General features: G+C 47.3%; 1 protein-coding gene across 2 annotated transcripts in view; it reads left to right on the forward strand.

Moving 5' to 3' along the window:
- The first annotated feature begins 401 nt into the window (after positions 1–401).
- Positions 402–13,589, forward strand: part of PHLPP1 (PH domain and leucine rich repeat protein phosphatase 1) — a 160,525-nt gene continuing 147,337 nt past the window's right edge. For both annotated transcript variants that reach the window (XM_060173977.1, XM_060173978.1), the window contains exon 1: positions 402–1,952. In XM_060173977.1, the coding sequence (XP_060029960.1) occupies positions 722–1,952 (1,231 nt within the window). In that variant the 5' untranslated portion in view covers positions 402–721. The remainder of the gene's footprint in view (positions 1,953–13,589) is intronic.

Here is a 13,589-nt window from a genome sequence, read left to right on the forward strand (position 1 = left end):
AAGTTAATGAACAACAGCGGCTGTTGATCACAGAACAGCAGAGGGCACAATACTCACTGTCCATACCCAGTTGCCCGCGGCACGGAGGAGCAGAACCCAAGGTTGGCTGGGTCTTGTAGTTCCTTAAGGTTTCCCAGGGCAGGAGGGTATCTACATTATGACTACAACTCCCAAGGTGCAGGGCGCGCCTCCTTCCGCCAACGCCTCCTCTCGGAGGCCGGCGCTGGAGCCTCCCTGGAAATTGCCCCCAGCCCTGCCCTCAACTGTCGCGTCACGTTTGTTTACCTAGAAGCCCCGCCCCCCGCGCCATCCTCTCTGTCTCCTCCCCCTCCCGCGGGATGCCGTCATGCAAGTGATGCATATTCATGAGGCCCGCCGCCCCGCCCGCCCCCACCCGCCTTCCCGCGCCCCGAGCTTGATTAATATTCAATCAGCCGGGCAAGGCGGCTGGTCTGCCGAAGGGAGGCCCGCAAGAGGCGGGCGGGGCCTGCGCGGCGCCCGCGACCCAGGCGGGGAGGGCGTGTGTGAGTGCGGGGGGGTGGGCGGCCGTGGCGGCGATCGGGCGTGCGGGATGGAACCCCGAGCGGCCGACGGAATGCTCCGAGTTGCCACATAATCCGCTGGAACGGCTGCGCCGCGCGCCCTCGGCTCCCCGCCGCTCCCCGCCGCGCCACCGCCGCCCACCGCCGCCGCCGGGGACGACGCGCGAAGCCCCACCGCAATGGAGCCCGCCGCGGCGCCGCGCCTCCCCGATCCGGGCCGCGAGGACCGAGCCCCGCCGGCCGCCCCCTGCCGGAGCCCCAAGCCCGCGCGGACCGAGGCCCCCGGCGACGCGGCGGCGGTTCCCGGCCGGCCGGGCAGCGCGGGAAGGCGGCGGCGGCGCGGAGGGGCGCCTCAGCCTGCCGCCGGCGGGGCGGCCCCGGGGCCCGGCGCCAACTCGCTGCTGCTGAGGCGCGGGCGGCTCAAGAGGAACGTGTCGGCGGCCGCCGCCTCCTCCACCTCCTCGTCGTCGTCGTCGTTGTCCACCTCGGCCGCCGCGGCCGCGCTGCCCCCCGGCCTGGCGGCCTCGGCGGCCTCGGCGGCGCTGTGCACCCGCAGCCTGGACAGGAAGACGCTGCTGCTCCGCCACCGGCCGCCGCTGCCGCTGCCGCCGTCGGAGCGCGACTGGGTGCGGCAGCAGCTGCGGCGGGGCTGCGTGCACGTCTTCGATCGCCACCTGGCCGCCAGCTACCTGCGCCCGGTGCTCTGCACGCTGGACACCACGGCCGCCGAGGTGGCCGCCCGCCTGCTGCAGGCCGGCCCCAAGGGCGTGGGCGGCGGCGCGCTCAGGGTGCTCGGCCGGGACCCCGCCGCCGGCCCGCGCCCGCGCCCCGCCGACCTGCCGCTGCCCGCCTGGCCGCCCCGCGCCAGCGCCGCGCCGTCGGACTGCAGCCCCGCCGAGGCCCTGGACGGCGCGGCCGACCCGGCCGCCGACGCCGACAGCTTCAGCCCGAGCCCTGGCGGCGAGAGCGGGTCCGAGCGGCTGGACCCCTACGGCGGCGGCGGCGGCGGCGGCGGTGGTGGTTCGGGATCCTCGTCCGAGGAGCAGGAGGCCGAGCCGGTGCCCGCCCCGACGGGGACTCCGCAGCACGAAGCCCCCCGGGACGCGGACGCGGACGCGGAGGGCCCGGGCGGGGCGCCCCGAGATCGGCCTCGGGAGGAGCCAGCGGCGGCGGCGGCCCCCGCGGAGCCCCCTGGCCGCCCGCAGCCGCCCGTCGAGGGTAGCGGGGCGCCCCCGCCGCCCAGCCTGTACGTGCAGCTGCACGGAGAGACCACCCGGCGCCTGGAGGCGGACGAGAAGCCGCTGCAGATCCAGAACGACTACCTCTTCCAGCTGGGCTTCGGGGAACTGTGGCGGGTGCAGGAGGAGGGCATGGACTCGGAGGTCGGCTGCCTGATCCGCTTCTACGCAGGTAGGGAGCCCGCGTCCCCGCACGCCGCCCGCACCCGCACCCGCCGGGGCCTCCCCCCCGCTGTCCCCCGGCCTGCCGCTCTCCCCCCAAGTCCCGGTCACACTCAGCCTGTCACGCCGGCTTGGGTGGAGTGTTCAAACCCGAGGGGTCAGGGATGAGTTGCGGGCGCGCACTGGAAGGGGCGCCCCCCAGGGAGGCCCCCCCACATCCCGCGGCCGGGACCTGCCTTCGGGCTGCTCCTCCAGGTCCCGCGCTGGGGGTTGGGGGGGGGGGGCTCCAGGGGACCTGTCGGTCCTGGCGGAGGCCCCAGCAGCTCTGTCCCGGGCCTCCGAGGCTCTTAGCAGCCAGCCCCCACCACCCTTCACCCCGAGCTCTGAGGCCTTGTTTCCATTCTCTCTGCAAGTTGGAGCGGTGTTGCAGCCCCTAGTGATTTGGTCCATTTCGTGCCCTTGCAGCCGGTGCTGGCGCCCGCGGTGCCGGGGTCACAGCAAGCACTTCAGCCCTTGCTGTCTTGGGCTGTGACCCTCACCTCGCAGTTCTGCGTGAGGATGTTTATCTTCCCGACCATTCATTCATTCACTCCAGCTGGATTGAGGTTTTGACCTCAGATACAGTTCTGGCCCAGGGCTGGCCTTGGTCACTCTTTTGACTAAAGACTCGGCCAGTTCAGAATGGGGGACCTGAGGCTCCGGGGCGTCATCTAGGCTTTAGTTTTATTTATTTGCATCCTCTTCTGCCTCTGGCTGAAAGAGACCTGCTGCTAGCGAACAGGGTTTTTTGTTAAAAATAAAATCAGCTGAGCAAAATTAAATCAGGAGAGTCAAACCTTACCCCCCCTCCTTTTTAAAAATTTTTTTTTTTTTAACTATTTTAGCGTGTGGGGCATGGATGGAAAAACAGTCATACTTGTAGCTCCATTACCCTGTAGCCACTTTCCAATTTAGTGATTCTAGTCCACCTTGTGTGTTAGTCACGTCACAGTGTAGCCAGTTTAAATGAAGACATCTGTACTCACACACTGAAATATGTATGGCCAGGAGCATTCTTGGTGAGATGTTGCTGTAAATTTTATTGAGGTTTTTCTCCTAATTCTTTAAGGGCATTTCAGTCTGATTTTCCACTCCCACCCCTTTATAAAATAAGACATACAATAGCATTTACAGTATCTGAAAATACTCTCCTAACTAGATGACAGATCTTGAAAAGAACAGGGCAGAGAACCTTTTTTTTTTTCTCCTGCCAATGGCCATTTGGATATTTATAACATCATTTGAGGGCAATACAATATCATCGACTTTAAAATTAGCACTTCACATTGCTACGAAAAAAAGCTTCTGTTGCTTTGGTAGGACCAGACCAAATGAAAAATGACCCAGGGGCTGGTCTAGAAAAAAATGACTTAAAAAAATGTAGGGAAAAATACTACTCCATTATTTATGGTAGCTCCTGTGATTTGTGAAGTATTATTGTTTTAGAAACACTAGATAGGAATTCACACTTTGAATGTGGATATTCATTTTGTTACAGTGATAAATGTCCTTATGACTAAAAGGAAGGGCTTGTGATTTAAACTAGCAATATTGCAATGTTTTATGTGGCAAGATCTGGATCTACTATTTTTCTCATGATTGGATATATTGATCACGATGTATGTTCTTAACATTTTTATTAATTTAAAAAATATTTTATCTTTTTTATTTTCATGAGATGCAGAGAGAAAGACATAGAAGACCAGAGTACTACTCAGCTCTGTCCTGTGGTGCTAAGGATTGAACCTGGGACCTTGGAGCCTAAGGCATGAAAGTCTTAACAGAACCCAACTCATGATATATGGGGCTGGCTTTAGGAGTCCCACAGACACGACAATAAACCTCTGATTCTCCTTGATTGTCTCTGCAAGAGGATCTCCAACTATTCTAAGCAGATGATAAATGCATTTTTAAAAAACTGAACAGTGCTAAAGTGACAAATTATCTTTCTGGTTAGATCTTAATTTTCTGGTTTTGTTTCTTTTGTGAGAAGCAGCTAACTCAATCTGAACTTACTGCTTGATTTCTGTATGTACTACATAAATATATACCAGCCCCTACATACATACTAGTAAAAATAACTAGCCAAACAGGGAGCCACATTCAGTACCAGCCTGCTCTTGAATGTGAAGCCAGAGTACAGGTGTCCCAGAAGGAAGATGCCTGGGTGTTTATTAGTTACAAAGGTATCTAATTGCTACTTTGGGTTTTTATAAAACATGGAGTTCATTTTAAGCTTATGTTAAGACACCGGGCATCTTCATTTGTCAAAGAACTAGACTTACTAAATGGTGAATTTACTTGAACCCCCCTTTTTTTTTTAATGCGAGAGAGATAGAGAGAAAGAGAGAGAGAAAAGGATGACCGACCTTCCAGAGTACCCACCACACAGCTCTGCCTCACATCAGGTATCAAAGCTGGGGCCTCACAGGCATGCCCTGTGTTCCTACTGCTAGGCTGTCTCCCCTCCCTTCACTTGAACTTTTGCAAGGAGGTCTAGCTATGACCGACACAAGGGTCTTAGTCGAATGTGATATCACTTACCTGCTGAACACTGTGAGGGTTTCACGTGTAGTAAAGTTTTGGACCAAGTTAGAGGAGATTCCTAGAAATTAACTTTGTGTTCCGGTGGGAGGGGCTGCACTCAGCATCCCCATTTGGTCCTGAGTCTTTTCACCAAAATCAGAGCATGAATGCTTGCTTCAAGCCATGTCCTGTGGGTGGGGGTTGTGTGTCCTATTTGTTTCTGTGATCTTACAAAGTTTCCTCTTACACTTTGCACTTTGTCTTTTTTCACTTGTGTGTTGTTGGAATTAAAAGTAGAGGGAGTTGGGCAGTAGCGCAGTGGGTTAAGCGCACGTGGAGCGAAGCGCAAGGACTGGAGTAGGGAATTAAAAGTAGACTAGGACATTATCGATAATCGCCTTTTGCATTTTTCTTGCATTTAAATGAACCTTGTTATCTGCTGTCTCTGATTTTTCTAGTCAGCTTCTCTGTTTGAGATGTTCTTGTCCAGCCGGGCACTTTTATTCTCTTGAGGGCCACCTTTCAGTTACTCAGTTAATTTTTTCACAAGTGTTAAAAGCCACTTGTTGTTGTTCTGACTACTTAAATTTTTGGGCAAAGTAAAATGAAAACCTAACTTGAAGTGTGTTATTACAACTGTCCTCTCAGCTGATTTAAAATATAAACAATGACATGACTTAGTCTGGGTAATTAAGATATTAAGCACATTGACATTTAATTTCATTTTAAATTTTACTGAGAGTTACCTTAGGCTGAAAAACTTCAGCCTGACACAAGCTGTGGACTTGAAAACATTCATGAACTTGTGTTGTTGGGGTACTCCCCAGAGAGGCTGTGTCATTGCTCAGGGGCATTATTAAACTATATTTTTCAGAGTTTTGACTCTTTTCCACCCCCCTTCAGCTTGCATAGCCTCACTATTTCCGTTCTAATTGTGAGAGAGAACAGAGATTTTGGCAGTGGAACCCCCCTCCCCCCCGCCCACTGCCTAGTGGGTCTTGGGGAGACTTTTTTTTAAAAAAAAAATAAATTAATGTTTATTTATTTATTTTGACTAGAGACAGAGAAAAATTGTGAGGGAAGGGGGAAATAGAGTGGGAGAGACAGAGACCTTCAGACCTGCTTCACCACTCGTGAAGCTTTCCCTCTGCAGGTGGGGACCAGGGCCTTGAACCCAAATCCTGGTGTACTGTAATGTGTGTGCTTAACTAGGTGCGCCACCGCCTGCCCCCCCTCCCCGGGGGGGGGGGGAGATCTTTTTATGTGTGACTTCTTGAGATGGCTCTTCAGCCCTCTCGCATTTCTTCTTTCTTTTCTGGGAATGATCAGCCCTCACGTGGTGTCCTCCATGAACCCTAGAAGGGGAGGTTCTGCATTAGGCTGTAATATTGACAAGCAGGCTCTTATTACTATAATTACAGTGCTATTGAGTAACCCGGTCTGAACACGTGACCCCACTGTGTGCCTCAACAGTCCTTTACTATTAAGAACAAAGGGCCTAACAATTTTTTTTTTTTGCCAGTTTTTATATTTGAATTTTATACTTGCTGATGTATATGAATGTCAAATGCCCGCTGTATTTCCTTCATCACTGTGGTTTGATAACATCAATTAACAGGCTGGGTTTTCTCTTCAGAAGTCTCGAAGGGCTTTCACAGAAATGATCTCATGTGTCCTTTCACAAACATGACTAGGGAGGAGTCCGTGTCAATCCTCTTTTCACATGGAGAGACTGATGCAGAGAGGTTGGACTCTTGCTTGCGGGTTTGCTGTCCTTGGCTGAAGTGAGTGAGAATAAAAGAGCTCTGAGCTTCTCTTTTGTAATTCATATCCCTTTCCATGAATTGATGCTGAGTTTCATGTACACTTGGAATTTTCATTCCGTTAAAAGCTTTGAGAAACTAAGTTATTTTTATTGGTAAGGAGGTGACATTTTTCTCTTGTCCTGCTGATATGTGGATGGGCCTATTTCAATCACAGTGCCTTGACAAGTTTTAAATAACCAAGACTGGCAACTAAACAGACAATACAGAGAGGGTTCTAAACATTCTGGCACAGATGATCATGTTGCCTGTAAGTTGATAGGAAGTAAAACTTACTTGAGGATTTATCCTCTTATTCAAGCGTGCTTCATTTGTTACACTGTAAAGCTCCTTTGGGCAGAGACTTAACACTCCTCTGAAAAATGGGTGACCTTTGAAGGTATATAGCCATACTCATAAATTATTAGATGTACCTGCCACGAAAGGTTTGCTTAAAGCTTTCCTTTCAGACTAGATTTATTTGTAGTTGAACGATCAACACTGCTTGATTGAGGTTTGAATGCCATTGTGCAATTTTTATAATCCACGTGTTATAGAGAGCTTGAATTTTAGTCATGCCTAAAATGGTGTGGATTTTTTTTTAAATCTTGATTAAAATAACTGTAGGAAGAGGAGATGAACATGTAGTTTCTAGTTGGAAGTCATGTCACTTTCTTGCTTTAAGGCTGTTAAACTAACCACCTCAAAGGACTGGTTACTTAGACTATTACTTTTATAGTGTAAGGCATTTTGTTGTTTCTCTTTCTTTATAGAGCCCCGAACTAGCATTTGGTTTGTCTGGGATCCAAACCTAGGATAATACTTGGTATTTTGGCTTAAACATTTGTTGTGTTGAATCCATGGAATTTTGTCAGGCAGCTGGCAGTGGCTGCCTGCACTCTCCCGCCTTCCGGCCTGCACAGGTCCCCTGGGATGTGTCAGACACATAGCACCCAGCCCTTTCTCCCAGGGTGGAGCTCTCCCACGTGCCACACACTATTAATATCCACTGGTTCACGTGAGTGAAGCTCTGTGTGCTTTCAGAGAGTGCTTCTCAAAGTTCTCCTGCAGTAAACAGGTGCTTCCCGCCCCCCTTATCAGAGGCATCTTTTACCTTGGCTCGAGACAGATTTAGCAAGCTGTCTGTCAAGTGAAGCATCTTGGGTTTAATGAATTTGTTGGGTGCCAGCTCAGCCCCTCTGGACTGGGAAAAGGTTTAATTGCTGTGCTGTGAAATTCGAGAGACCTCAAAGCTGCTCACCAGAAAGAAAAGCCTTCCCTTTAAAGACACCTGACATTTTGAAAAAGGGATGTTATCAGAATGTCCAAAAACAGTCTGGGAAAATGAATCCGCTTTTCTTCTGTAAGGAAACAAATCCCGTCATCTTAAAAGCTAGCCCACCACTTTATGGGAGGGAGGAGCTTTGGATTTGGTCTTGTCACTGTGCTGCTTAGGGCAAGCCTTTTTTCCATACTTACCTTTGGTTTTCTTGAGATAGTATAATTAAAATTAAAACCAACCATGGGGACTCTTTAGACATACTAGGCATTTGTAACCCAAGTCTGCAACTGGCTGTTTTTGGATTTGCTTGAAACTCCAATCTTAGGTTTCAAAATCTTTGAGAAATCTGGAGAGAATCGACTTTAATGTTACATGGTTAAAACACATACGGATATATTCCCTGCTGACAGAAACTGGTGAAGTTCCTGAGGATCTTAAGCTGCCAGATGGAAGTCTAGGCATAAAAGAAGAAAGAAAATACAATGCAAGGGGCTGGGTGGTGGCACACCTGGTTGAGCGCACATGTTACAGTGTGCAAGGACCTGGGTTCAAGCCCCTGGTCCCCACCTGCAAGGGAATGCTTTGCAAATGGTGAAGCAGGGCTGCAGGTGTCTCTCTGTCTCTCCCTTTCTATCACCCCCCTCAATTTCTGGCGGTCTCTATAAGATAAATAAAGATTAAAAAAAGAAAGAAACAAACTACAATGCAGGTGAAAGGTGTACAGGAGAATGGCAAGGTATCTATCAAGCTTTTAATGAAAAGGGGTTTCAGCCAGAATAGTCTATCCTGTTAGACTGTCATTCAGACTAGATGGAGGGATAAAAAGCTTCTGAGACAAGCAACAGCTAAAGGAGGCAACTATCACCAATTCTGCCGTGAAAGAGGTTCTAAAAGGCCTCCTATAAATATTAACACCACCACCAAAAAAACTTGCCATATATCAGAACACTAAAAAAAATGTTGAATAATGCCACTGCAATACCTTATATCCATAATATCAATAAGTGGCAGTGGCCTAAATTCTCCCATTAAAAGGCACAGAATAGAAAGCCGGATCAGAAAACACAGCCCAACCATATGCTGTCTGCAGGAGTCCCACCTGACTCAACAAGACAAACACTCAAAGTGAAAGGATGGAAAACTATTCTACAGAGTAATGGACCACAAAAAAAGGAACAGCTATTCTCATCACTGACACAATAGACTTTTAAAATAAATAAAGAGTGGTCCGGGAGGTGGCGCAGTGCATAAAGCATCGGACTCTCAAGCATGAGGTCCTGTGTTCAGTCCCCAGCAGCACATGTACCAGAGTGATTGATGTCTGACTCTTTCTCTCTCCTCCTATGTTTCTCATTAATAAATAAATAAATCTTAAAAAAATAAAATGAATAAAGAAAGAAAATGAAGGTTAAAAACTGGATGTGTGCCGTTCATTTGGTAGTTCCATATTCATGGTCTTTCTAGTTTCTAGTGATTGTTTTGAGAGGTTTCCTATCATTTTGATAGATTATTGGGGCGACTTCTAGTGGAATAGTTAGTTGGATGTTATAATTGCTTAGAGGGAAATTAGATTTCATCAGGGACATTAGCATTTAGGACATTCACAGTAGGAATGTCAAGTTGGCAGACAGTTGACTGGAAAGAGTTAAAGTGCTAGAAAGTCTGAAAATCAGCTGGGGTTTGTTTGTCCAGTACTTTAAAGTTGACATTAGTGCATGAATGGAAATGTTGGAAAAGAAACCATGGTGTTTTAAAATATTTGGGAGAAAATTTTCAAAATAGATTTTGAAAAAATAATTCTATTCAGACATGCTCACTTAAAAGATTCAGTATTCATTATAATCCTTAATAGGCCTTTTTAAAAAGAAACCAATGTCTTCTCACAGTGAATTGTACATAGCTTATTCAAGTTCATATACACAATCCTTCTTTTGTGTGACATCAAAATCGAAGCAACTGAATTCTATAATTCTGTGGGCTTTTGTTATATTCTGGTTTTGGACATCTTCATTCTAAGATGTGCGACTTTAAATTCCTCCTCTCACCGATAGAAAGGTTCCACTCTTGTTAACAGAAAGTCTGAGTATTTTTATGTGGGAGAGAGAGACAGAGAAAGGGAGAGGGAGCAAGAGAGAGAGACAGAGAGAGGGAGAGAGGTGGAGAGAGAGGGAGGGAGAGGGAGAGGGAGAGAGGGAGGAGAGAGCTTCCTTTATATTACTCTCCATTTTAATTTAATCATTTACCTTAAGCAAAAGTTTTAGTTTTCCTTATATGGAAGATAACTTACTGAGTCAATTAATTCCTCAAAGGTGATTGTTCCTGTTTAATGTGAGGAAGGGAACTTTTTAAAGTTCAGAAGTACAAAAGGATGAGCATCCATTATATCTGGCATGTCCAATATGTACTCCAGATGCGGAGGCCCAGGAGGAATGTTTCCTGATGGCCTCTTAGTGAGGTGGTGTGCTGGGCTGCAGCTGACATTGTTTTAAGTAGCAAGATTCTCTCCTTATGGGAAAAAATAAACACTCCTATCAGCAGAGGACTTTTTATTTTTTCTTTTCTGTCTCTTGTTCTCTTAAGCACGTACACATTTCTCGGTGTCAGGGTAGAATGTGATGGGAGATGTTATATGTTTATGGATAAGTGAATCTTAGGGAAAAATATAGATTAAAAATTGCCCTTAACTGTAATTTTGTGGGTCAAAACAACGGAAAAAATTTCCCTCACATGTGAATTGGTGATATTTTACTGAGAATGATTTGCTCCCCCCTCCCACCCCCCGACCACTCTTCTTTCTTGTTTGCCGTTTGCCTTTTTCTACTGATTTTTAGGGTTCTGGGGGGAGGAGCATTTAGATTTGGTATTTTTGGGGAAACTAGCTTTGTTATATAGGTCACTAATAATCACCTGTCTGTTATACTTTTATGTCATTCTTTTGGACATTTAAGAAGACATACCCATCCCAAGATTAAACAAAAGATTACTCATCTTTTCCTGGCATGTCTTCTAGATTTAATTTAATTTAATTTGAGGTAGAGAGGGAGAGGAAGGGAGAGAGAGTCACCACAGCACTGAAGCTTCCTTTGATGTGATGGGTACAAGGCTTCAACCTGGGTCAAGCACATGGCAAAGCAGTGCACTATCCAGGTGAGTGATTTTGTGGGCTGGACATGTCTTCTAATTTTATTTTTTATGCTCAACATTTGTTCTGTTTAAGAGGTAGGAACCTAACAAAGTGTCTGCATGGTTTTTGTTGGGTAGCAGTTATTTCTTCACTCAAAATGCCACTTGCCCCCTAAAGTTTATGCCTTTTTAAAAAACGGAGATTTAAGGATTAAAATCTGTGACTCAGAGCGACATGGCTCTCAGTGTAGCTCCAGTAGCTATTTTAAGTTTGTTGAGGAAAAGTAGAAAGGGAAAGCTTTCCCACTCCCTGATTTCCAAAACGCTGCCTGTCATCATTGCTTTGGCTGCTTCCTCATGACCCCTGGAACAGGGAGGGTGTGTGTATACTTTGTCATCTTGAGTGCCTGGGGTGGGAGTGGGCTGAACTAGGATTTGAAAATACAGCTAGAATATGCACATTTGAAATGCAGTTAATTTTGTTCTAAAGGCAAGACATAAAGCAGTGATTCCCATTTTTCCGATTTTTGAACCTTTTAAATGTGACAGCATCTAAGCTGTTTGTGCTTAAGAGATTCCCTTTTCTCCCTTTTAGAGGAATCTGGCGACTACCTTGAAGGTTACCATAAAGCACTCGTGTTTGGTCTTTTAAATTTAGAGAAACGAAGGACTATCCTTCTCCCTGAAATCACAAGTGATCCTGCTAGTGGTGGTTTTAGTTGACCTGAGAAAGGGGAGACTTGGATAGTCAGAACTGGGAGGAAGATACTGTGAAATAACTGTTAAGAGGTTGTGGGAACACGACCCCGCGACTAGTGTCCTAATGTGCGCCGTGACACCTCAGAGCTGCATGTGTTGGATTTTCAGACAAGTTAGAAGTAGTTTCAGTGGACAATATAGGGCAGGGACAAGCAGTGACTGTCGGTCTGTCAGTAAAAGAGTAAGTTTGAAGCTTACCTTTGGTAAGTGGGCTTTCAAGATCTAATGACCTCTTCTTACTTGATAAAGGACCACCTGACAGAAGTTAGCTTAGAATGTGACACTTCTGTCCTCTGCCAGGACAAACCACATGATTTTTTAATTTGAAGAAACAAGTCAGAAAAATTAAACTACCTCAGAATAACTGTATCCTTTTCTATATGATGGTTGACTTCTTGTCAGCCATGTCCTTACTATGTGTAGATACAGTTTTAGATACTCTAACTAGTTCATTCCTCATAAAAACCCTCCGAGGTAGATGTTATCACTTCAATATTACAGAAAGACCTGGTTATAGATCCATTTATTAACTTGTCTGGGTTTGCAGAAAGAGCAAGGCCCAGGCAGAATTCCAGCACAGGCACTCAGAGCTGGAACTGCTTTGCTGAGCTTGGAAAACACCCTCAGCGTTAGGGAAGCGTTGACTTTGAAGTTCCTTAGAGCTTGGACTTGAGTTCTCCTCACACCACTGAGCCCAGAGCTCTCCTTGCTTCTCCCTGTCTCTGTAGAAAGAGATTCTGACTTGTGCCATCAGGGTCGTTGAGAAGGTCATATTAAATGCATGACACGCCTGGGAGAGCAGTGCTGGTTGTCACAAGCCAAGGCCCAGTCTAGGGTGGCAGGGACATGCTGGAGGCCCCGACACCACACGTGAGGTGGGATTCTCTCCTGGCTGCCAGACCAGTCACGAGCCTTAGCTTCCTCATCTATCAGAGAGCAAGAAAAAAAAAAAGGTGATAAAAAAGATCTGTCTCAGAGAACTTTGTGAAGTTGATTTGCTGTTGTATGTAGAAGTGCTTTGTAAACTGTGAATTGGTCTACAAAGGTAGTGTGGTTTTATTATTTTTAGCAAGAGTAAATTGCCACAAATGTTAATTAGAGTTGAGTAGGGCTCATTAGGGAAGATGGGGACTGCATTCTCTTACTGGCTCATTCATCCAGTGGTGGCTCTGAGCATCAGCTATGTCAGAGGTGACTGACCTGAATTTCCTAGGATTCCTTGAAACACTTGCAGTTTAGAGGAGTTGCTTGTGGACACAGACAAACAAAGCAGGCCAGTATTTACAGTAGGAAGTGCAAAGTCTTGTAAACAGAGTGCAGTGTTTGCAGGTTACTGTCCTGGATCCCCAGAAGGTTGTGAGAGCCAAGTCTTGAGGCACCCAGAGACTTGTCTGAAGAGCGATCATAAGCTGCTAGTTCAACATCAGACTGAATTTAGGATTAGTAGCTGCAGCCTACTCCGTGAGATCCACCAAAGATCTCTCTCTTTCTCTCTAGGCCACTAGTCTGTTCTGTCTAGTCACTTGAGCTCTGTTTGGTATCACAGCCTGTGAGCAGTTGAGCTCTGGATCAAGCAGCCATTTTGCTTTTATTGACAAGAAAATGGAAATGTACATATGCTCGAGGTTGCCCTGAAGCCTGGCAGTAGGCCGCCGTACACTTGGAAGACAGACTCGTGCTTCTTTTAGGACCTTGAGAGGTTTTGCTTCTGTGGATTTATGGCAAATGTTGAGCTTCTCCCCAGAAGGCAGGCACTTTCTTTAGTGTAGTGTCATATGGAGACCACCCTGGTACAAAATTTGGGTGATGATAAATTGGTCATAACCTGGGTGACGTATTTTAAAATTTGCCCATCTACTGTTTGGATCTTCACTGAAGAAGGATTAAAAAAAATGTTGAGGACCAGGAGGAAACAGCTCTGAAGTGCTCCTATCCAAGCGATGAGTTCTTTCATCCTTGGCCATCAAACCTGCAAATAAAGTATTCACTCATGACTCCCCTCTCCCTCCTCCCTCCCTCTTCTTTCTCCCTCAAAGAGCTGCTGAGCCCTTGCCATTGGCATTGCTTGGGATGACCCTGAGACCTCTTTGCAAGTCCTGTGTGCGGCTGCTACACT

The sequence above is a fragment of the Erinaceus europaeus genome, chromosome 15 (assembly GCF_950295315.1).
Source record: "Erinaceus europaeus chromosome 15, mEriEur2.1, whole genome shotgun sequence".
Taxonomy (NCBI): Eukaryota; Metazoa; Chordata; class Mammalia; order Eulipotyphla; family Erinaceidae; genus Erinaceus; species Erinaceus europaeus.